This window comes from Palaemon carinicauda, chromosome 41, assembly GCF_036898095.1.
Source record: "Palaemon carinicauda isolate YSFRI2023 chromosome 41, ASM3689809v2, whole genome shotgun sequence".
NCBI classification, from domain to species: Eukaryota; Metazoa; Arthropoda; class Malacostraca; order Decapoda; family Palaemonidae; genus Palaemon; species Palaemon carinicauda.
The window spans coordinates 41,324,203-41,346,466 of record NC_090765.1 but is presented as its reverse complement, the minus strand read 5'-3'; the positions used below and the strand labels follow the sequence as shown (position 1 = coordinate 41,346,466).

The 22,264-nt window shown below is 38.4% G+C and overlaps 1 protein-coding gene across 1 annotated transcript in view; it reads right to left on the bottom strand.

The window, feature by feature from the left end:
- Positions 1-1,376: 1,376 nt before the first annotated feature.
- The window catches only part of LOC137632541 (potassium channel subfamily K member 18-like), a 297,397-nt gene continuing 276,509 nt past the window's right edge, over positions 1,377-22,264 (bottom strand). Inside the window, exons 14-15 of the mRNA XM_068364515.1 lie at positions 14,587-14,808; positions 1,377-5,070 (exon numbers count right to left, since the gene is read on the bottom strand). Coding sequence (XP_068220616.1) covers positions 14,620-14,808 — 189 coding nt within the window. The 3' untranslated portion in view covers positions 1,377-5,070; positions 14,587-14,619. The remainder of the gene's footprint in view (positions 5,071-14,586; positions 14,809-22,264) is intronic.

Here is a 22,264-nt window from a genome sequence, read left to right as displayed (position 1 = left end):
GTGTGTATACAGTGTGTATATATATAATATAAAGGAATAAGTAGAAATGACAAAGAAATTAATACTTACATACATACATACATACACATACACACATATATATATATATATATATATATATATATATATATATATATATATATATATATATATATATATGCATATACATACATACATACAGTAAATATACATACATACATATGGTACTAAAAGGAAGGCAAGGATTCAAATATTCTCTGGGATGTTAATTTTTCATCATATTGGAACAATGGCTAATTTGTATATTAGCCTGTTTATGCAAGTATATGTATGTGTGTGTATATATATATATATATATATATATATATATATATATATATATATATATATATATATATATATATATATGTGTGTGTGTGTGTGTATGTATATATAAACTACCAATTTTGTGTGTGTATGTGCCATTCCTTTTTTTGTTACTTCCTTTATCTTATTTTCTAATATTTTATATTATAATATATTCTCTTATACAGACATAAGGAAGAGTTCTTTTCCACATTTTATTCCTCTCTCGCATAAGTGTGAATATATGTATGTATGTATGTATGTATGTATGTATGTATATACATGGAGAGACAGGTACAAAAAGATGGGCTACCATATACAGATGGACAGATATATATGAATAACTGAAGACGACCTAAATAATTTACTTGTATGTAAATACGTTTATCTATGCAAAATACAAATTTATATTGCCAAAAATACAGCCTTTATAATATATGTTTCCTAATGTGTGTGTCTGTAACATGTATGTACATCTTATATGTATTATATTCAAGTGAATGTTTATATATATTCCTATATACACACGTGTGTACTACAAATTTTATGTGCACATATGAAAACATACAAAGGTGTTATACATATATATATGTGTGTGTGTGTGTTTGTGTGTGCGCAATCATTCAGGGCAATGTGTGCCTTTTAGTCACACTGAGTATGAGCCACGTCTGGTACATGTTGCATACGGTAATTCTCTAGATCAGTCTGAGCGATATGCACCATAACTGAACACCCAAAGTGTGACCATATTCGGCACACAACGCCAGTAAAACTATCTCTAATCATTTTGGGCGACATGAGCCATATATGACCACATCTATTATGTCCATATTAGGTACACAACGCCTGTAATGAAGACTTTTATTATGTCAGGCGAAGTGTACCACATAAAGTCATGCTTTTCACACTGGCTGAGCACTCGGCTTACCTCATGGATACACCATAACAATTCTCAAGTCAATAGCTAGCTGGTTACTGATTTTAATTGGTGTTAAAGAGAACGCCCATTGGGCCGTTTCACAATATTGCCAATCGCAGTCAACGTGTTAAAATATTATCGACTCACAACGGGGTCGTCTTAACTCGTCTCCATGGTAAAAGGAGGACTACTTCTAATAATAACAACTTTTACATTTGTGAAAGGCTAGAACTTGGAATCCAATATGACAAATATCAAAGAAATGTTGTCTCCCCTGCTCTAGGGTTGGTACATCAACGAGCAAAGTATGGACTCAGCGTGTACGAGACCTTTAAGTTTAGGCACTATTGAACTCTGCAATAACTAATGCAAACTGTCTGTTATAGGCGGTGTCATTGCTACGTCATTTCCGCATAGAAGAAAGAATCACTGCTACAGCTGGGGACAATTTTACCTGCCCTACGCCACCATCTAATTTTCAATCATCAAAGAATCAACATCTTTGTGAAGTGAGGAATCTTTGAGACCTGTTTGCAACAAACTGTGGATTCTCAGAGGCATTGGTAAGAGATGCAGATTCTGGAATTGAAATGATGGTCATCAATCTATCTGTTTCCTCTGAGGTTGGATTTCAAAGGCTTCAATTATTCTCCAGGACTTTTCAGGGACTGCGGTGCTATTAGTTCCACCGTGATCAAACATCCCATGCTATCCATCAATTCAGCATCTGAGACCAAGATTATACTCGCTTCAGCCTGCTCAACTCATCAGAAAGAAGGAAGTTGGATTACCCTCACTTCCTCCTTTCTGACTTCTTGGCTTCCTTTTTGGTAAACCTATTTGATGATAGGAACCTCCAGCCATTAGTGATCTTGTCATATAAATCAGCATTTACAGAACCTTTCAAGTGTGCTTTTGGTGTGGACTTAAGACTCGGATGTGTTTCAGAAAATCACCAAGATAATTTGGATAGATCCTCTCTATCAATATCTGCTGTATCTTGGTCTCTGGATAAGGTACTTAAGAGTTTTTGGTAAAATTAGATAATTCCTCCATCTCCCTTAATGAACGATTGCAAAAAGCCATATTTTTTAATAGCTTTAGCCTCAGGGAGCAAGAGTTGGGGAACTTGCAGCCTTTTGGAGAGATCAGGAGTTCATGTTTATCATCATAATGCTTGGCTTTCTTCTAATCATTACCCTAGGCCTCCTCTTTTTGGCCAAAAATGACAAGCCTTTAATAAGTCTCTTCAGAGATAGGATCCACTTTACATTCCTTCGCTAGAGTTGGAAGATAGTAACGTTTGTCCGGTTTCTATCCGGCAACTGTACTTATAGAGCCCCACACATAGAAATCCACACCCTCAGAAGATAGTTTGTTTTAATATAACCAGACCAACAAGGCCCTTTCAACAGGGGTTTTGATTATTGACCTCTCTAATTAAAGAAAAAGCTGATATTGTTTCCATTCTTAAAACCCATGATGTAAGAAAAATTGTTTCTTCACTGCTGTTTTTTGCTAATATGCAATTCCAGGACATCCAGAGCTTTACAGGTTGGTGAGCATATGGCATTCATTAAATACTATCTGAAACAAATTAAAGCAATATAACATTCATGTGTGGTACTTGTCTTGTTCGTGACCCTACTGGAGGAACTAAGAGAGAAGGACCAATTCAGTCAGGTCTTTCAGCGGAAGCATGATGACAGGCATCCAGTGTTCCCTGGGTCATTTCTTTTTGAGGTTAAAATCAGACCTTTTAGTTTTTCTTTTCATCTATACAAACATGTAGTTGTATGTTATTCTTTGATAATAGATGGTTCTCAATATTGCACAATCTCAATTAATGCTCTGGTACTAGTCCTTGGAGACCACACAGCACATGAACCCCCTTCTCCCCCAAAAAAGGGCTTTTAACAAAGGAGGAACCTACCTCCCTCCTTAGCCTTGTGCAGGAGAGTGGAACAATGGATTCTCATTTGGAAATGATAGATGGCAGGAGGGTGCAAGTTGATGTGCAGGTAGTTGTCTCTAGCTGTAGTGTTGGTTCTTTCGCATACTGTATGTGGTATTGACGTAATAATGACAACACCCATAGATGGTTTTCAGCATTAGAGATGCTGTGCCAAGTTCAATAATGGTCTATCTTGAAGATCTCTTATATATACTGAGTCTGTGCTTTGCACAATGATACAGTGGCCCTAGAGGCAAAGATACAATATGATAATGGATTCCCTGCTCTACCCTTTCACAAGAAAGTTCCTGGAGACCACAACCCTATTTTCTTATTGATATGTCCTTAATGATAGCAAAATTTATGAGCTATACTATATATTTATAGTCAGGCAATAAAAAAATTGGATTTATTTGCATTAACAAAGGTCATATAAAAGTAATTGAGCTTTTGGCCAAAAAATAAACTGGTATTTTTAAGCCAATTTGATATCCTTATGCCTAAGCTTAGCTGATAAAATTCTAAAAGTCCTAATGGCCGGTTTTCCGTAATGTCAATAGCGCATGTTAGAACAGAGCAACAGTGATTGCTAACACAGAATGAATGATTAGATGACACTGCGGATTAATTTAGCACATGTGTAAGTATGATGTTAAATAGTCATTAAAATAAATAAGGCTTACTTTAGTTAAAGTTAGTTAATTACAGCTTTTAATATAGATTCCCACATAGTTACTTTAGTTTTTATCTATATGGACAGTATATAATTGTGATTCGTAACTTGAAAATTGTTAGGAATAAAATATTTTTAAAAAATTTTGTAAATTTGAAAGATCAACATAAGATGGGATGGAAAGTAATTACTGTATACAATCTTGAAGTACTGTACTGTACTAACTTGAAATGTAATTGCTTACGAAACCTAAAATTCTGTTCCTAAAATCTCACTGTAAAAACTGATGCTTTACCTTTTTTCTTAACTGATATAGCAAATGATGAATAAGATTTAATCTTATTTGACATAGTGATTGTTTTACAAATGATGAATATAATTTTCTCTTATTTGACATAGTGATTGTTATCTTATGGCTTTGCCCAACTGAAAAATAAATGTTAAATCAGCAATTTTATTATTGCATCCAGGTATTTGTTAGCCAGTTTTTATCTAATAAAATGTTGACTATAATTTAAATCTTTTAATGGCAAGCATTTTTTAAATATAATTTTCCCCAATTAATGAAAATGAGTGCTTAAAAGTTTGTTTCCCAGTAGCTGATAGTGCAAGTACTAATGAGTTTTCCTAGCTAACAGAACAAATTTATTTCAGATGAGAAAGCGATTGTTGGATGGTTTTTCCAGCTGAATCAAAAAAGCACCTGCTATAAGTTCTACTCAGTCGACAGAAAATTAACAATGCAGTTATTGAACAGCTTTCCCAGGAAACGATGGAAGAATTGAATGATTAGTCTTTTCTCAATTGAAAAAGTGATAAAGAACAATTATTCTCCTTCTAATGACAAAACAAATCTTACAAAAATCATATCGAACTCCAGCGTGGTAGTAACTTAAATATTGAATTTATCATTATATATTCTTAAAATTTATTACAGAGATATTAGAATTTGTAAATAATAATTGAAATTAGTCAAGGTATAAGAACGTGAAGCAATCACAGTGTATTAAATTACATTAATAAGTTTTCACACTTACAGACGGAAGTATATGAGTTCCAACAACTATACAATATATACAACTGGTTTTTCATAAGTGTATTCATCTTTGGCAGTCTTTCCTTGAGTATCTGGCATGACAATACCAAATCAAACAACTTCTTAACCCCCATAAAACCATTCAAAGTCAATGTTGCAGATGCCTGTAAAATCAAGAAATTTAAAAAAATAAGAGTACAATATTTCTTGCAAGTACCAAATAGGAATTTAATACAGAAACTTAAACAAAAATGCTCGTATAGATCACAGGGAATTAAAAAACTATTGACTTAAGTGGGGAGAAGTAAATACAGTACTGTGCCAGACAGATATCTAATGTAACAATCTTTATTGTTCATTTCTCTATAGGTAATTCCCTCTTATTTTTTTGCCTCTTACAACATACAGTCTTATAATTTGAGAGAGTGAAGCTGGAAACTCTGCATTTAAAAATTGAAACAAAGTGTTGGTAGTTACTGGCAGATGGGAGGGAATTCTCACTTCCTGCCAGTTTACTCGTAGGCCACTTAACTGTAGTCACCAAGCAGTACGAACGTACTCTTGGTCTCTCTAACTTAGTTGCTTAAACTTTTCTCTCTTTCTCCTTACAGTGCGAGTTTTCTGTTCCCGGAATGGAGAAACACCGTGCAGGAATACATTCCTGCTAATATCAACCCCCCTTCCTTGCATCCTTCTTGCAATCTTCCCCCTATAAGGAGTGTAATGAATGGTTTTTACCGCAGTGGATAGAATATGGCAATAGACTTAAGAAGAAGGCTAAACATAGACTTCTCCTTTGGAGTCTTCCTCAAGACAGAAGAAATCCTCTAGTAATCTTCTTTCAACCTCAGGTATTCTACCCTTTGAGACTTCTCTGTTTTCCTATCCCAGGGGGTTGACGACAAAGCAGAACGACTCATCTTCCATATTCGTTTCTCGAGTGCGAGGCAATTTTATCTGATATTTCCAGTGGATCGAGTGAACTCTGCCCTTCCCTCTAGCGAGTCTGACATTGATGAGGCAAAGTCATTTGCTCTAAAGATGCTGTGGCCTTCCCTAGGCTTGGAGGGCATTCTGTCTATGGAGAAACTGCAGCAAATCCTTACTAGGACTTCCAGTCTCCTGTTGTTGCTCCTTCTATTGCATCAGAAGCAGTACCTGAAGTGACCCTTTCCAGCCTGGCCTGGACTACTGTAGGTGCAGTTGACAACAGGTCCTCAATTTGTGTAGTGCCATCACCATATGATATGATGACGACTGGGAAAAGGAAGAAATGGTTGTGTCCCCTTACCCACCTCCCCAAGGTGTAAAAGGAGCACTTCTCCTGTGCCCAACCAGTGGCTGCCCAGTCATACAAGCGTCAAAAGGGTACCACTAATTCCCGATGGGAAGCACCAATCGGCTGTTAAAGCATGCTCACATCCCTACTGAGGATGGTTTACCGGAGTCATTCTGAGAAGGTAGAAACAAATCTTCAGAGAATAATGAACACTCTTGGCATCCCTTAGGGTTAGAGAGTATTCTGTTTATGGAGGAACTGTGGTAAGTCCTTACTAGGACTGCCAGTCTCCTGTTGCTGCCACTTCTGCTACGGCAGAAGCAGGGCCTGAAGTGACTCTCTCCAGCTGGGCCTGGACTACTGTAGGTGCAGTTGACAAAAGGTCCTCACCTTCAGAAGTTCTATCACCACTGGATATGTTGACATGACTAGGAAAAGGAAGAAGTGGTTGTGTCCCCAATCCAAGGCGACTTCGACTTTTCCTTCAGGTGGAAAAGAGCGCTTCTCCTGTGCCAAAGTGGTGGCTGCCCATTCACATAAACATGAAAAGGGCACCACTAATTCCTGACGGGAAGCACCAATCGACTGCAAAAAGCAGAGGTTGGATTGCTGGAGTCATTGTGAGAGTAGAAACAAATCTTTAAAGAATAATGAAAACTCTTGCACGAGAGAGCGCACTTATTCTTCAGTGGAAGAGTTCTCTGATGATACTCTCTTCCTTATGTGCAAGCTCTTATACAAAAGAGTGCATCATTCCTTCTGACAAAGAATTTCCATATGAGGTTGAATCTAATGATTGCATGTCCCCCAGAGCCCACTTAAGCACATACTCAACATTCCATAACTCTCTTACACCTCTGAAGATGATCTTTGAGTAGTTCCTCATATTTACACACCTGCTAAGCTGTGCATATAAGCTCTAGCATGTATTTATAAATCTGAAGAAGAGCCAGCTCATGAGGTTGATCCTCAACCTGATGCACAGAAGCCCCAGAGTGTGCCCACTATTGTACTCCAAAGATTAACTCTATTGTGAGCTAAGGCACACAAGAAAATGACTAAGCGCTCACATCTATTCGACAAAGACTCAGTCTCTTGCACCCGCTCCCACTGCTCAGAAAGGGAATTGTCATGTGAATTGGATATGTATTCTTGCACACTCACTCTCCGTAGTACATACAATCAGAGAGAGAATTTTTGAATGAGGAGATTCCTCAGTCCCATTACTTTGTGCTACAAAGCACTTACATTCTTCAGAAGAAAAACTAGCTTCTGAGATTAAGGCTCATGTTCACATGATGGTGAATATTGTGTAGAGCCACATCTGTACACAAAAGGAATTGAAGTATAGTTGCTTTCCCCTATTGGTGACTCTCCTGTATACAAAAGAGCTAGAGTACAATTACTCTACACCTCTTGGTATTTCTCCTGTGCATGGAAGCGCTTATGGACAAGCGCACCCATCGCATTAATAAACATATAACTTTGTCATCATCAGGTGAAGAATACTCACCTGAGCACCCTTACGCACCTAGGCCCTCCCGCACTTTTGTTTGTGCAATGCTCACTTAGAAGTGGAAGTGAACTTGAATATTCATACTTTCTTAAGAAGCTGATGTGCCTGATCACGCACACACTAGTGTGACGGAAAGTGCTTGTGTGCACAAGCACAAGTACTCTTCTACCAGGGCACTTATGAGAACAGAAGCACACATCCCTGACGTGCATGCCCCAGGACGCAAATACTTATCCGGGCTTTTGAACTCGGTGGGGAATACGGAAATACTGGAACGTACTTGTTCCTCAAGCCATAAAAGGTTATTGGTTAGAAAGAACTCGCCTGTTGGCTCTCCCATTCACAATCAGCCTCGATCTGACTGAAAGAGTGCTACGACGTTAGAAAGGCAACAAAAGGACAACATAAACCCAGTCCTTCACCTTTGCAGGTATTCAACAAGTCATCCAAGGCTCATGTAGGATGAAAGGGTACCTTGAGGGCTGCTAGGGAAGAGGGCCTCTTGGTCATGGCCTCCTCCTCATTGGAATACTGTCCAGGCTCTCTTAGAACCATGGAAACAGCAGGTCAAACCTTGACAACCCAGGGATCATATATTCATATGATCAATGCCCATGCCCCTCTCCATTAAGCTAGGACCAAGCAGGGCCAGGTAAGGGCTGCAAATGACTCAGCAGGTGCTACGAGAATCTATCAAGTTTGAGAGAGTCTCAAAGTTCTGTTCAATAGATTGCCAGGCATGGATGTTTTAAATAGGGCCTGCTCCAGCAGAAACAATATCCCGAGTCTGTCTCATCATTCAGGAAAGTCCTTGCCATTATCAAGCAAATGAACAGCTTGGGGGAAACCTCCAGGGTGCCAGTCAAAACCCATATTCACAACTTGTTTTGGGCCTTGGGGGGCTCAAAACCCACCTTGGAGATTCCCTGGTCTGAATTAGCTCTTGAGGCTATCAAGAATGTGCAAGTCTCAGGAAGAAGTAATTCTATCAGAAATAGTCGATCTAATAAGATCCTGCCTTGGCGCACTCTAGGCAGAAGAGATTTTATGCTTCTGTTAAAGCCAGTCCTTCCTCTCTTCCTATTGATGCCATGATTTCAACCCTGACACCAGGGGCACTGATGGAAAGACTGCAATCATAGCCTACCATTTTCTTGGCTTCCAAGAATGCCAACATGGAAACAGCTGCCATGGCAAGCCTTCCAGCCACGTCCAGGCTGGGCCAATAGTCGGGTGCAGTGGCGCTCTTTACCTCTTCTCAGGATCTGTCAAAGCCCAAGAACAAAGAGGACTTTACTGACCTAGTACTTTTAGGAGTAAAAGCAGTTACCATTATGGCTCACCAGTCAGCTGACCAGTGAACCAACTGGGTCCCAAACTGTGAGACTCGGAGGCAACATAGTTGTCTCAGCATATTGGCCAGCAAGAATTTCTGGCCCCAAGGATGCTCCCATTCTTAAGAACATAACCTTCTTCCCCACAAAGGAAGTGAAAAAACAGTGGAGAAATGGAGAAAATTGTCACAGGACTCTATTTTTCATTGAGCTGTCTCCTTCAAGGGCACAAATACTGTAAGCCCAAATTCACAAAATTTATAAATCCTTTGAAGCCTACTCTACAGAAGACATCAATGATTCCAAAGGCTAAACCGGCACCTTCTCCTACTCTATCTCTGCTAGAAACCCTGATCTTAGTCAACTCCTTCAACCCTGAGTGGTCAGTCCAGAAGGGGACAAGGTAGAAGAGGAGCCAGAGAACTTGGGACTGACAGACCTCCACTTATTGCCAGGAAGGGAGGGATGCCTGTCAAGCGATTGTGTAAGGTGGAAATTGTACAAGGCCCAGGAATGGAAGGTAAATGTACTCTGGGACGGATACTGTATCCCGTTCGTTGGTTTCATTCTTCCCTCACTCAGACTACGACGATATTATCGTCATACTGTCAAGAGTAGGTGAAAATCCTCACCCTCCAATCAGAAATGGACAAACTTAGAAAAGGGCACACTACAGGTTGAGCAGGACGGATCTTCCGGCTTTTATTATTATTATTATTATCAAAGCTATAACCCTACTTGAAAAAGCAGGATGGTATAATCCAAAGGGCTCTAACAGGAAAAAATAGCCCCGTGAAGAAAGGAAATTAATAAAAGTACGAGAAGTAATGAACAATTGAAATATTTTAAGAACAGTAACAACATTAAAATAAAACTTTCATATATAAACCATAAAAACTTAAAAAAAAGAAAGAAAAAAAAGAAGTGTGCACGAGTGCACCCTCAAGCAAGAGTATTTCACGCGAAGACAGTGGAAGACATGGTACAGAGGCTATGGCACTATCCAGGACTATAGATCAATGGTTTGATTTTAGAGTGTGTTTCTCTAGAAGAGCTGCTGTACAAGAGGCCATCAGGAGGAAAGAGTTTACTCTTTCCAGACCTGAAAGATGCATACTGCACATTCAAATACCAGAACATCAGTATTCATGGAAATTCCTCCGCTTCATCTTTGTGGAAAGGCTTTTCAGTTTAAAGTCTTGTACTTTGGACTGTTAACCATCCCCCAAGATGTTTACTTGTGTGTTTGTGCTAGTTATGGCTGAAGCACATGCCAAAGGTGTACGTCTATTGATTTACTTTGACGATTGGTTGTTCCTGGCCTCCTAGAGACAGCACCTACAACATAGGGATGAGCTCTCCACTGGCCATGATCTGGGGATCATGGTAAACCTAGAATAGTCCAACCTCCTGTCCAATCAGAAAATTAAATGAATTAGGTTTGTATATTTAGGAGAAATAAAATTTACATTAAAAGATTTGTGATTGGTTCTTACGCAGATACAAACTCTTGTCCTTTAATTGGAGACTTGTCCTTAGGAGCGATGAAGTTCCTATATCCAATTGGCTGGGTTAAAATCCCAGGATGTCGACCACTCTGACTCAAAGAGCTGCAAGAGTGTTGACTTCAATTTGCCTCGTATCAATCTAAGAAAATATTTTCAGGTGATAAGCTAGGTTTATGTGGCTTTTCAGACTCTATTGGAATGATTACACTATCAAGAGTGCTGCCTCTATTTCTAATAGGTTGATGTGCAGGCTCTTCTCTCCCTTAGACAAGCACCCTGAGGCAATCTAATTAATTAGGTGTGGGCCCCATTCCTCCTTTAATGCATCTGTGAAGAGCAGCAATTCCAAAGGAAGGCACTGCAGAGTAGTTCCCATGATGAGGTTCTCGTCTTTTAACCACCAGATTAAATCATTCCAAATCACTGAGACCAGTAGATGAGGGGGTCAGTGGCTGCTGTGCAGTGTCAATTCAGACACCACTGAATGGCAATTAGGTGAAGGAAAACATGTGGAAGGAGCTTCTCCATGGACGAGAGGTGTTAAAGAAGTTGCCTCTACTGAGTTGGCAGTTTTTTTGTGACGTGAAAATGTCGTACTACTCTCCTAAGTCTGCCAATGCGATCAACTAATGGAAACATTATTTGATATCGAGGTATGTATCAGAATCCTTAGGTACTTAAGCTACAATTCCTGTCTCAACTGCCCTGCAATTCTTAGGTGAAGGTCAAAGTGGCTTACCGGTGTACAAAGAGGGGGGGAATGGGGGGGGGGGCATTCCCTGCCACCAGGCAGTAGCTACCACCACCTTATTTTAACTTTTAAAAGCTGATTTTCCAACTTTGCTGATATCATACTTCTGTTAAAGGACTCATGTTTATATAGTTAGGAAAAATACAAATTGCTCTTAAAAATTTGTGATAATTACAATTTCCTTCTGGAAAAATGTAAATTCCTGAAATTCAGTACTGTATAGTATTTATATAAGATAGATTGTGCATGTTATAAAAAGAGTTGTGCTTTGTAAAAGACAACATGTATAGCCACTTCACAAAAGGCTATAAACAGTAAATAACTGCTGTATTACAAGACTGTAGTACATGACAATTGTTATTTTTAAGTTCTTACTCCATGCCACTGTAAATTTATCCATGATTACTACATCAACAACAGCTAGCTATACAGTAGTTTAACTGAGTGATCTTCAGTGGTTATATATTTACGTGTCTATTGCTATAAATATCACATAAAAAGTTATATAGTTATATTTAATCACTACATTTGAAGACGGATTATATCACTTTCAATCAAATTACATTATACAAATTATTTTATTTTTTTCCTATTCGGGGTGCAAATATTTTCCCTTCACCAATAATAGACAGTATCAATTCACATAACTCTAATAAATTTTGGTATCTTAGGAAATTTACTGTCCATTAGTCCTAATACCTAAAGAGACTACCAACCGACTGTCTGATGGAAGATATTTGTCTGTTTGGCCAGAGCATTATGCCCAATAATTCATTGTCAAAGGTTTTTTATGCTTACAAATTGTATAAAAAATTACTTAATTGCCAGAGCTGGCAAAATATGAATCTAATGTATTAGTGCTGTTGATACCATTTTTCTTGTTTGTTTCCAGAAATAAAACTTACTAGTCTAGTTTTTATTCATGCAAATATTAACAATACTCAAAACATTTCATTGTCTTAATATGTTAGTACTGTATTAAAGACAAGAAATACTGGGGTCTCGTGGCTTTTTGTTTTTTTAAAGTATCTTCATATCTCTTAGGCAGGTTTTCTTCCTGAAAAATTTCTAACCTTATGCACTTGAAGAGAAGATTTTGTGGAGATAATTTTTTACATTGAATTTGTCAATAATTCTAATATTTTTTATCTAGTTTTTGGAATAAAGTACTGGTTGGAATGCTTGCATGCATTTTATTAATTTTTTTTTGTTATTTTGCCCCCTACAGTATCCTTTAAGAATTATTTTACCTTATAGTAAGGCACTGCTATTATCTAACTAATGTTACTTATTCTCTTAATTCTATCTCCAATATTAATTTATTTAATGGTTCAGCCATACAGAATGATGTTTAATTTAAATAGTCCCTAATTAAGTTGGTTTGGAAGATGAAGGAACAAAGAACTCATCATTGCTATATGACTGGAAACTACTATGCTTCTTATTTTTTTTAAAGTTCTGTGCCTATTATTTTAACATTTCCTTTGAAGATTTTATAAAATGTAATGCTGGGCCCAAATCCTTTATTTTATCTATACGAAACTTATCACTACCTATGATGTTTTTGCCAGTTGAACATACTAAAGCAGCGTAGTCTTCATTTAAAAGCTTGAGGCCTTTAATGCACTCTCTTCTGTTCAATTTGGACAATTATCCTGTCTATAACTCCCAAAAGAAATTCTCATTGGAATAGATCTTTATATTGACTTCTATTAAATTTTGGATATCCCTCAAAATGCCAATGTTATTTGTAAGTTTCAAAATGACTTCCTAATGGGCAAGAAAGACCTAAAACTGATAGCAACCTGCTTATTCATGGAACTATTGCATGTAACTCGAAATACCGTATGTTATCATTTGTGAAATTCTAATCAAAGTTATGTAATTTACTTAGGAACTGTTGTAAGGTATTTTGAGTAACAAATTCTATGCTTGTTTTGAAAGTCAAACTAATGAAAAAAATTAACAATAATAACAGAACGTACAAACATGTAATTTGAGATTATTTGCAGGGTTAAGATGTATGCTGTGAAACAAGAAGATGAGTTAGAATGGTCCAAAAATACTTGAAGCCTAAATGGAAAATCTTTCTTTATAATTAATCTCTTTATGGCCTTAAAACTTAATAGAAAAAATAGTCTTCAATAAGGGCTATGAATTATCACAAAGATTTACTATACTTTGTAGAGAAATATTTACGCTTGTGTCTGAAAGAAGGGAGGGGAGGGGGGGTTGAGAAGAATGTACAAGAAATCTCCTAGATGTTTTCAATTTCAAGAAGTAGGAATATACTATCATGTACTATACGGAATAACATCAATTGACATTTTAGCAGTATTTACTAAACACCTTTCTACTAGCCAGAGAAAACTAGCACCTGTACTATATTTCATTGCCTTTTATTTCCACTGCATATGAAACAAAGCAGTTTCTCATAAAATATCAACACATTCAACATATAGATAATGTTCCCATTTGAATAATGGAGATATAAAATCATCTGGTAAAATATTGTACTGTACTGCCTTTTCCAATTGATAAAAAAAATACTTTTGGCATTTTCATTATTTACTCTTAATGCTTTCAAAGCATAAAATTTAATTTTAAACTCTGGTAAACTCTTATGAAAAAAATATATCAGGATTTACTCTTATCTATTGACTAGGAGTGATTGTTGAGAATTACTGCAATTGGAGAAATATTTTTTCCAAATGTCGCTGTGTAAAATTAGATCGTCTGGATGCTATAGACCATTTTAGGATATTGGTTTCTTTGGATAAACCAAACTGCATGTTGTGTTACCTGGGCAAAAAATTCAGTAGATTACTGTACTGTACAGAAGTGAGTTTGCTAACTAAGCGTGAATGTTTCCACTTGTGTGTGAGAACATTTCTATACATATTATATATGCTGCCACTTACTACAATAGTAGTGAATTATTTATTTAATAACTATTCTATTTTAACAGATTGGTGATTCCGAGTATTTGAGCACACAATTATATATTCATTTATCTATCAAAAATTATAAAAAAGCTAAAGTTTTGTCTTGCCATATGGATAAAATTCAATACTAAATTTGATATGAAAACAATTTACCATAATATAACAATGATATTCAATTCTGTAACAACCAGTCCTAACTGAAGTCAGAAGCTACCTAATACTAAAATTTCAAGAAAATTATTGCCACTGTATAACAGACATTCCGAACATTTTTGCTCTAAAGCTTTCTTCACCGGTGGTAAAATTGCTTGTTTAGAATGGGTAAAAAACTAAAAGTTAAATTATACTTGTAATACCCCTCTACTGTCTGCAGTAGCTTGTTAAGTCTCCTTTTTCATGGTAACAGCCTCTGTTGATGCTGGATCTGTCTTTGTGGTTCCATGAACCTCAGCGACTTCCACTTCTTTGCCTTCCTGTCCCTCTTCTCCTTGCATGGCAGCGGCCATAATCGATCCTAGGGATTCCTTCAGTTTTTCACTAGCTTTTCGGAAAGTATCGGTGAGTTTTTCCTGTGAATGAAATATATCATTACTGTCGTGCAATTGACACCCTGTGTCTTGTCCTTTGATTTCCATTGTGAACTCTTGTTTTTCTTATTAATAAAACATTAAGTAACTTATAAATTTAGAGGCTTATAGATCCAGTTTCCTGATACAAGTCTGATCAGTATGAAAGATCCCTTGTTATAATCAACAATTTACAGTTTTCAAGACAACCCAGAGCTAATGGTGATTGCACGTAGTATTAATAGAAACTAACTGTAACAATAATAAAAATGGAATTTTGATAATTAAATTTATTTTTATACTCTACTGATGTTCATATTGCTTCTCTCTGGAAGCTCTATTGAATTAATGCTTTATTATTACTAGGTAAACTACAACTGTAGTTGGAAAATCCAGATGCTACAAGTCCTAGGGCTTCAATAGGGAAAATACCCCATTGGGAAAAGGAAGTAAAGAAATAAATCGGTAACAATGTTAAAATAGATGCCATATGTAAACTATGAAGAGAGACTTGTCTTGACCTCTCGACCTGTTCAACAGAAAAAGCATTTGCACTGCATCTGCATAAGGAATAACCATTGGAACAGAGTTCTTTTCTGAAGATTCTAGAGTTAGTTATGGATATCCAAATAGACCAGTTTGCAAGAAAAGAGAACCACAAGCTTTCGCTATATGTAGCCCAGAATGGGAATTCTCAGGCAGTGGTAAGAGATGCTCCCAATCTGGATTGGAACAGATGGTTATCAATCTATTTTTTTTCCCTCTGATGACTCTCATTTTGAAGGCTTTAAATATTCCACAGGAATTTTCAAGGACAGCTGTGCTAATAACTCCAATTTGGCAAAATAGCCCGTGGTATCCTCTGCTTTAGCATCTGAGACCAAGACTACACCCACTTTGGTCTGTAAAGCTGTATCAAAAAGAAAGAAGTTGGATTATCTTTGTTTTCTCCTTTCTGCCCAAGAACCTTCACACTTGGATTTTCTCTCCCGTATTTACGAGAAGGATTTCTCCACCCACAACTTTACTTGTTTGATGAGGTGCAAGAGGGATTTCTCCACCCACAACTTGACTTCTTTGATGAGCTGCAAGAGATTCCTCCACCCACAACTTGACTTGTTTGATAAGCAGCAAGAGAGATTTTTCCATCCACAACTTGACTTGTTTGATGAGCTGCAAGAGGAATTTTTCCATCCACAACTTGACTTGTTTGATGAGCTGCAAGAGGGATTTCTCCACCCACAACTTGACTTGTTTGATGAATTGCAAGAGGGATTTCTCTACCCATAACTTGACTTGTTTGATGAGCTGCAAGAGGTCTTCAAGACAATACTAAGACAATACTAATCTGTGTGGAAAGCTTGGATGACTTTTCCAAGGAATGTATCCCTTGTCATAAAACTCCGGACTTCTTGGCTTCCTTTCTGGTCCACCTCTTTGAATATTGATAAGAAACTGTAGCCTTTAACTATCTACTTAAATAAATAGGTGTTGATAGAACATCTCGAGCATGCTTTTGACATGGATCTAGACTCGGACATGTTTCATAAGATCCCAAGTCTTTTGCTTTTTTTTAAACCATCTCCACTAATTTCTGTTGTGTCTTGGTCTCTGGATAGGGTGCTTGAGTTTTTTCTAAGTTGAATAATTCCTTCATCTCCCTTAAAGAATTTTGGGTAAAAGCCATATTTTTAGTAGCCTAAGTCTCGGGAGCAAAAATTGTAATCCGTGACCTTTCAGCCTTTCGGAGGGACCAAGAGTTCATTACCATAACCCTGGGTTGTCTTTCAATCCTAACCCCGTGCTTCCTATTTCTCGATGAAAAAGAGAAGCCTCTTCAGAGACGGGATCCGCTTTACATTTCTGGTGTAAAGCTGGTAAATAACCTTTGTCCAGTGTCCAACCTACAACTATACTTTCAGAGAACCATGTCCTCAGAAGTTACAGTAGTTTGTTTTAAAATTCACAGACCAACAAGTCCCTCTCAACAGGGTCTATCCATATTTTAAGGACAACTCTAATAAAAAAAAGCTGATCCTGTCTCAATCCCTAAAACCCATAATGTGAGAAAGATTGCTTCTTAGCTAGCATTCTTTGCTAATATGCAATTTCAGGACTTCAAGAGCTTTACAGGTTGGTCTCGGTATAAGGAGTTCATAACACATCCAGAGACAACAAATCCAAGCAGCACAACATTCATCACCCCTACAGTAGTAGTCCGAGAGAAGGACCAAGTCAGAAAAATCCTTCTGAAAAAGCGTAATGATGGCCATCAGTATTTCTTCATGCATCCTTTATGAGGTAAGAGTCTGACTTGTTAGTTTTTCTTCTTAAACTTGGAAATATGTGCACGCATTGTACTGTATATCCTTGATGGTGCATAAGCCTACTTATTAATAATCTGGTACTAGTCCTTGGAGACCACACATGACATTAACGTGAAAAATGGGGTTTTCATGAAGGAAAAACCTACTTATGTGGAGGTGCTGTGTAGTCTCTAGGACTCTCCCTTCTTCCTAGCCTCATGCAGGGAAGTTGGGCCTTTGTTTTTCATTTGGGAACTCGAAGATGGTAGTTGGGCACAAGTGAGGCCCTTGTAGCAATGTCTCAAACTGGGATGATGGCTCCTTTCTATGAAGTAATGAATTAGTAGTGAATGATGTGACCCATAGCAGAAAAATTCAGTATCGTAGGGGCTGTGTTGAGTTTTATCGATAGATTGATTGATTTTGAATTCTCTGGCATCTTGACATTGAAGGTCATTGATGCCAATATTGTTTGCTATAAAGAATAAAAGAGTATTCAATTTAAAACCATGAAAGTTGCCAATTATTATAAGTCAAATTCTTAATGCTTAAAAAATCATTACAGAGAATGGGATACCTTCTTGGTAGCAACTCGGCAGCAGCATTCTTTGCCAGTAAATCTGCCTTCTCATTTCCAGACACGCCTAAGTGTGCTGGCCCCAGCAAAATCGAACTGATATACCTTTTAGTCCAATAACAAAAAGCCTAAAATTTTTTAAAATTGAAGGATTACTGGAATTAAAAACTTTTAAAGCTTGTAGGGAAATTCTTGCATCACTAAAAATTTTAAAATTGCCCTCATCTTTTAACGCGATTTTTTCAATAGCAGTTAGTATTCCATATAGTTCAGCAGTAAATATAGAAGATTGTGGAGGAAGTGAAAGCACTACTACTGTATATACTCCAAATCTAATGCCAGCATGAGATTTGGAGCCATCAGTATATACAAAACTCTATTTCCTATGTTCTTCATGTTCCACAAAAAGAGAGTTCTAGTGAGCCTGAACTCAAGAAGTCTCCCTTATACACACTAAGTCCTTGCTGTGCACAATTTTAATACACTGACCCTAGCTACCCAAAGCTGTTTAATAATTTTCTTAGAGTACTATTTAATTTGAATAGTTGATATTGGCTTTGTGTTAATAATGGAACGAAGCAGGATTGCGACTACATTTTTGACACTGCACTGGTTTATGACTAAACTGATGAAAGAACCTCTCGCTACTTTACGGGCACGATTGTTTTCAATAACCCCTTTTTTATTTACAGTGTAGATCATGGCCACCCATCGGCGGGTGTTTGTGATAAGGTGCAAAATGACTAAGTCTTCTCCACCTTTATTCTTGGAAAGCTCATGAATTGCTGGAAAGACTGTTTAGCACTTTGCACTCCTCATTAAGTTCACCGTTAGTGTAAGCTTCTGGGAGTATGCTTCAGGAGCAGAGAACTCTAATGTACATCGGGGAACTTTTTTTACGGTGATTGCTGCACTCCAGGGGGTCATTGCACAGGATTGGGACTGTAGCCTCAAGTGGGGACGTATCCACCTACTGTCACACTGTGTTGGACGAGCTTGGCTCTCTCAGGTAGGTGGATTCTGGTCCCCTCACTCGTGTGTCCCGTGTTAAGAATATAGAACCTATCGAAGATTTGTTCGATCTCAACTTCTTTGCTTGCAGAACCTAAGGAAAAAGTTGGCAAGTGGAGTGATTCATCCGTTTTCTAACCGTTCCTTGTCATCGTCCTTTTCCTCTCCAGATACAGTACTGACACCTCTTAAGAGAAGAAGAATTCCAGGAAGGCCAGTTGCAGTTGTAAGAATTGGGCTCTTGACAACAACTGGGTGGTTCCTAGCCCCAGCTACAGGGGTTCCCCTGTAGCCAAATGAGAGATATGCACAGTCCCATGTCTACCTTCTGTCTCCTCCAGCTTTTCTATCTGGATGGTGGACTCTGCTCCCTTATCTGAATGGGGCCCTGTACTCCTGTATCCCTTACTGCAAAGAGCACACCCTGTTAGTGTAGCAATGTGTGGTTTCCCCTTGGGAAAGCTTTGTTGTTGATGGTTGCATAAGCCGAGACTACTCAGCTTACTAAGCCTGAGGAAAACTTAACGGGAAGAAATGATTCGTACCAATTCCTCTTCCAACTCTTCTTCCTCATCCTTCTCCTCTTCCAATTTTGATTCTGAAACCCCTTAGAAGTCTAGACATAGTTGCAGGTATAGGGCTCTTGAAGACACGACCGCATTTGGAGGGGTGAACGACATCTAGGAGGATTCTGGAGGACCGTAGTTCCGTAGAATGGCTCTTCGTTAAGGGCCCTGGGTTTGTGACACTGATTTCCTTAGGAACCCAGTAGCCAGATGGGACAGGGGTGAACATCCACAAGGTGGAAATAGAGGTGTATGACCCCAGTAAAGTCCATAGTACACTTTCTGTTGACTAAGTGTTAGAAGAGCTGGTAAGCTCTCTTTCACTTTTCATTTCTGGATGATGAACTGGTGCTCCTTTTCTGGTTAGGGTACAGTGGTATCCTGTGTTGAAAAGATGGTACCTATCAACGTTATCATTGCGCACTTATGCGCAGTCAATGGCTAGTCATATGGTTGAGGATTCTCAGCCACATGCACAAGGATAATGCTCCCACCCCACCTCGATGATCAGAGGGAAGAGTACCAGGTACACCACCTATCTCTGTTTCTGCATTGTTTGGTTTTAGAGATCCTTCTCTCCCTGATGACAACCGGCCTGGTTTAGCTTAAGTCCCTGATACTTTGCAGGTGCAGGTTCTGATCAGTTTTTGTGGAGAGAGTAATCTCTGGAGTAGTCTGCGGACCCTCTACGCATGTTTAGTTCAAGTGTAGTTGGGCTCTTTTGGCCCTGAGTTGGAATGTTTCTTTCTTGACATTCTTACACTCTTTATAAGTGCAATGAGCTTTGGAATGGAACTTTGCATCCCCCTTTAGGATGGCCTTAGTCATTGATCAGCACTTTGGTGCTTCTCAATGTCAAAACCTTTCCAGGAGCTGCCATGGTATGATCTTGCTAATTGGTCCTGGTTAAGTTGGCAATCACATCTATGGATCTGGGTTCTCTCCCATTTCTGGTCACTTGAACAAGATCTTGCCATGCTCACTCTTGTGATTAAATGTTCTGTGCCAGAGCCTGCCGTGTCATCACCTTGTTAGAAACTCATCAGCATGCGCACTGTTGAGTGGGGACTCAAGCCAAAAGGCATGTCCTTTTGGGCCTAATGAGTTGGTGGCCATGAATCTTGTGCCATAGCCACCCTCCAAGCTGTCTCCCAGCTTGACATGTTCAGGTATGGGATGTAGTGTACTTCACAAGGATAACAGAGGTCGATCTGAGTCTTGGGAGGGATACTGTACAGGAGTCTTGTATTGTCTGGTGGGGAAGCAGTGACTTGCTTGATACACCAGTCAGTACTCCACTTGGCTAACTTGGCTTTGATGAGGAGGTTTTCTATGTCCCTTGTGCTGATGGGACATAGTCCTGAGATTTTGAAAAAAAAAAAAAAAACTGGGCACCCAAATCAACATGAGCAACATTTTGTAACAGTCTCATTTCAAAATGGTGACTTCAGGGCCTGTCCATTTGCTAGTCAGACGAGATGACTGGTTCTTCTCACTCAACCTGACAGACACACACCTCTAAGTTTCCATCCACCTACTGAGGTTTTGCTAGGATCAAGAAGAATGGCGGTTCAAAGTGCTCTGCTTCAGCCCGATGACAGCACCATAGGTCTTCACTCGTCTCATGGCACCTATGGGCGTAGGCCTCCACAAGAGAGGCAATAAGAATGAGATACTTAGACAACTGTTTCTTCCTGTCGAGCTCTGAACAGGAAGCCATCCACACAAGGGACATAGCCCTGAGATTCTGCAACAAACTGGGCACCCAAAACAACATAAAAAGTCGGTCATAGTATCCAGTCAATTTCAATCTAACTGGGGATACAGATCGAATACGCACCTGCAGAATCAACATCAGAGATACCCTCCCGCCTACCCCACTACCAATTACCAGAGCAGGATCAGGTCTTCCCTAGATTTGCAGAAGATCAGAAGCGGTGTTTACTGGTGGTGAGAGGCTACTACCCTGTTCCTTTGCAGGAAAGATACTACACGAGTCTCAAGTGCCTTTGGTCCCCTTACATCACTCTGCTATCACTCGGCTCAAAAATTGAGCCAACAGGATGGTCTTCTTATAAAAGATGATGACCAAAACAAACATGGTGGCTGGATAACTAGCAAACGACATGAACAGACAATTATTAGACATGTTACTACTATGCTACGTACGTCCTTTAGTTAATTTAATTAATGGAATAGTAGAATCAATAAATATGAATATTGTTTAATCAACTGTTTTAATTATATATGATTTTATTCGGGACTTAGTATGTATATTACACTTATTTGAACGTAATTAAATTAAAAGCAAGTTGCTGCAGCAAGATCTATCCTCAAATATTAATTAGTATAAGAAACCTAATTTTGTAATCCAAATTACATTCTCCTGTCAAAATCCCTTTTTTTTTTGGTTTAATCTGCCGTGTGGCTTCCAAGAACTAATACCAGAGAATTATTAAAGTTGACTTGTGTACCCTAATAGACACTCGGCTCACCATGCAAACTATTAGTTTCTTTTCATTCTCTTTTTTGGGCTCGGCCATGAAGTCCTGATGGAAGGTTCCTTTACGTAGCCTTTCTAAAGGATATTTGCTACAGTGATACTTCCATCCAGGATTCTAACTCCTGGCGCAAGTATCCAGTTAAGGATATCGCTAGGGATCAGGGACGTATTTTTTATATACGACACATAGCAGTCTTCACCCCGAATACTGTAAATTTAACTCTTTGATGTAAGGGGTTGAAGAGTGGCGAAAGAAAGGGGGTGCCGTTCTAGGTACCCAGTGGACCTCCTATCCGTACTACTACCAGCCGCCATGCCTTTAACTTGTAGCATATAAGCTAGGTGTTCTCCCAAAGTTTTCCCGGTGTTTTGTTGGAAGTTCTCGGAATAATCATGCAATCTCCAGCATTTACATCCTCTGGAAAGTTTAGTATTAATTCTTTCCTGTGTATAATTTTAGGCTCCCTTCTCACAGTTAAATTTGAATAATTTAAGT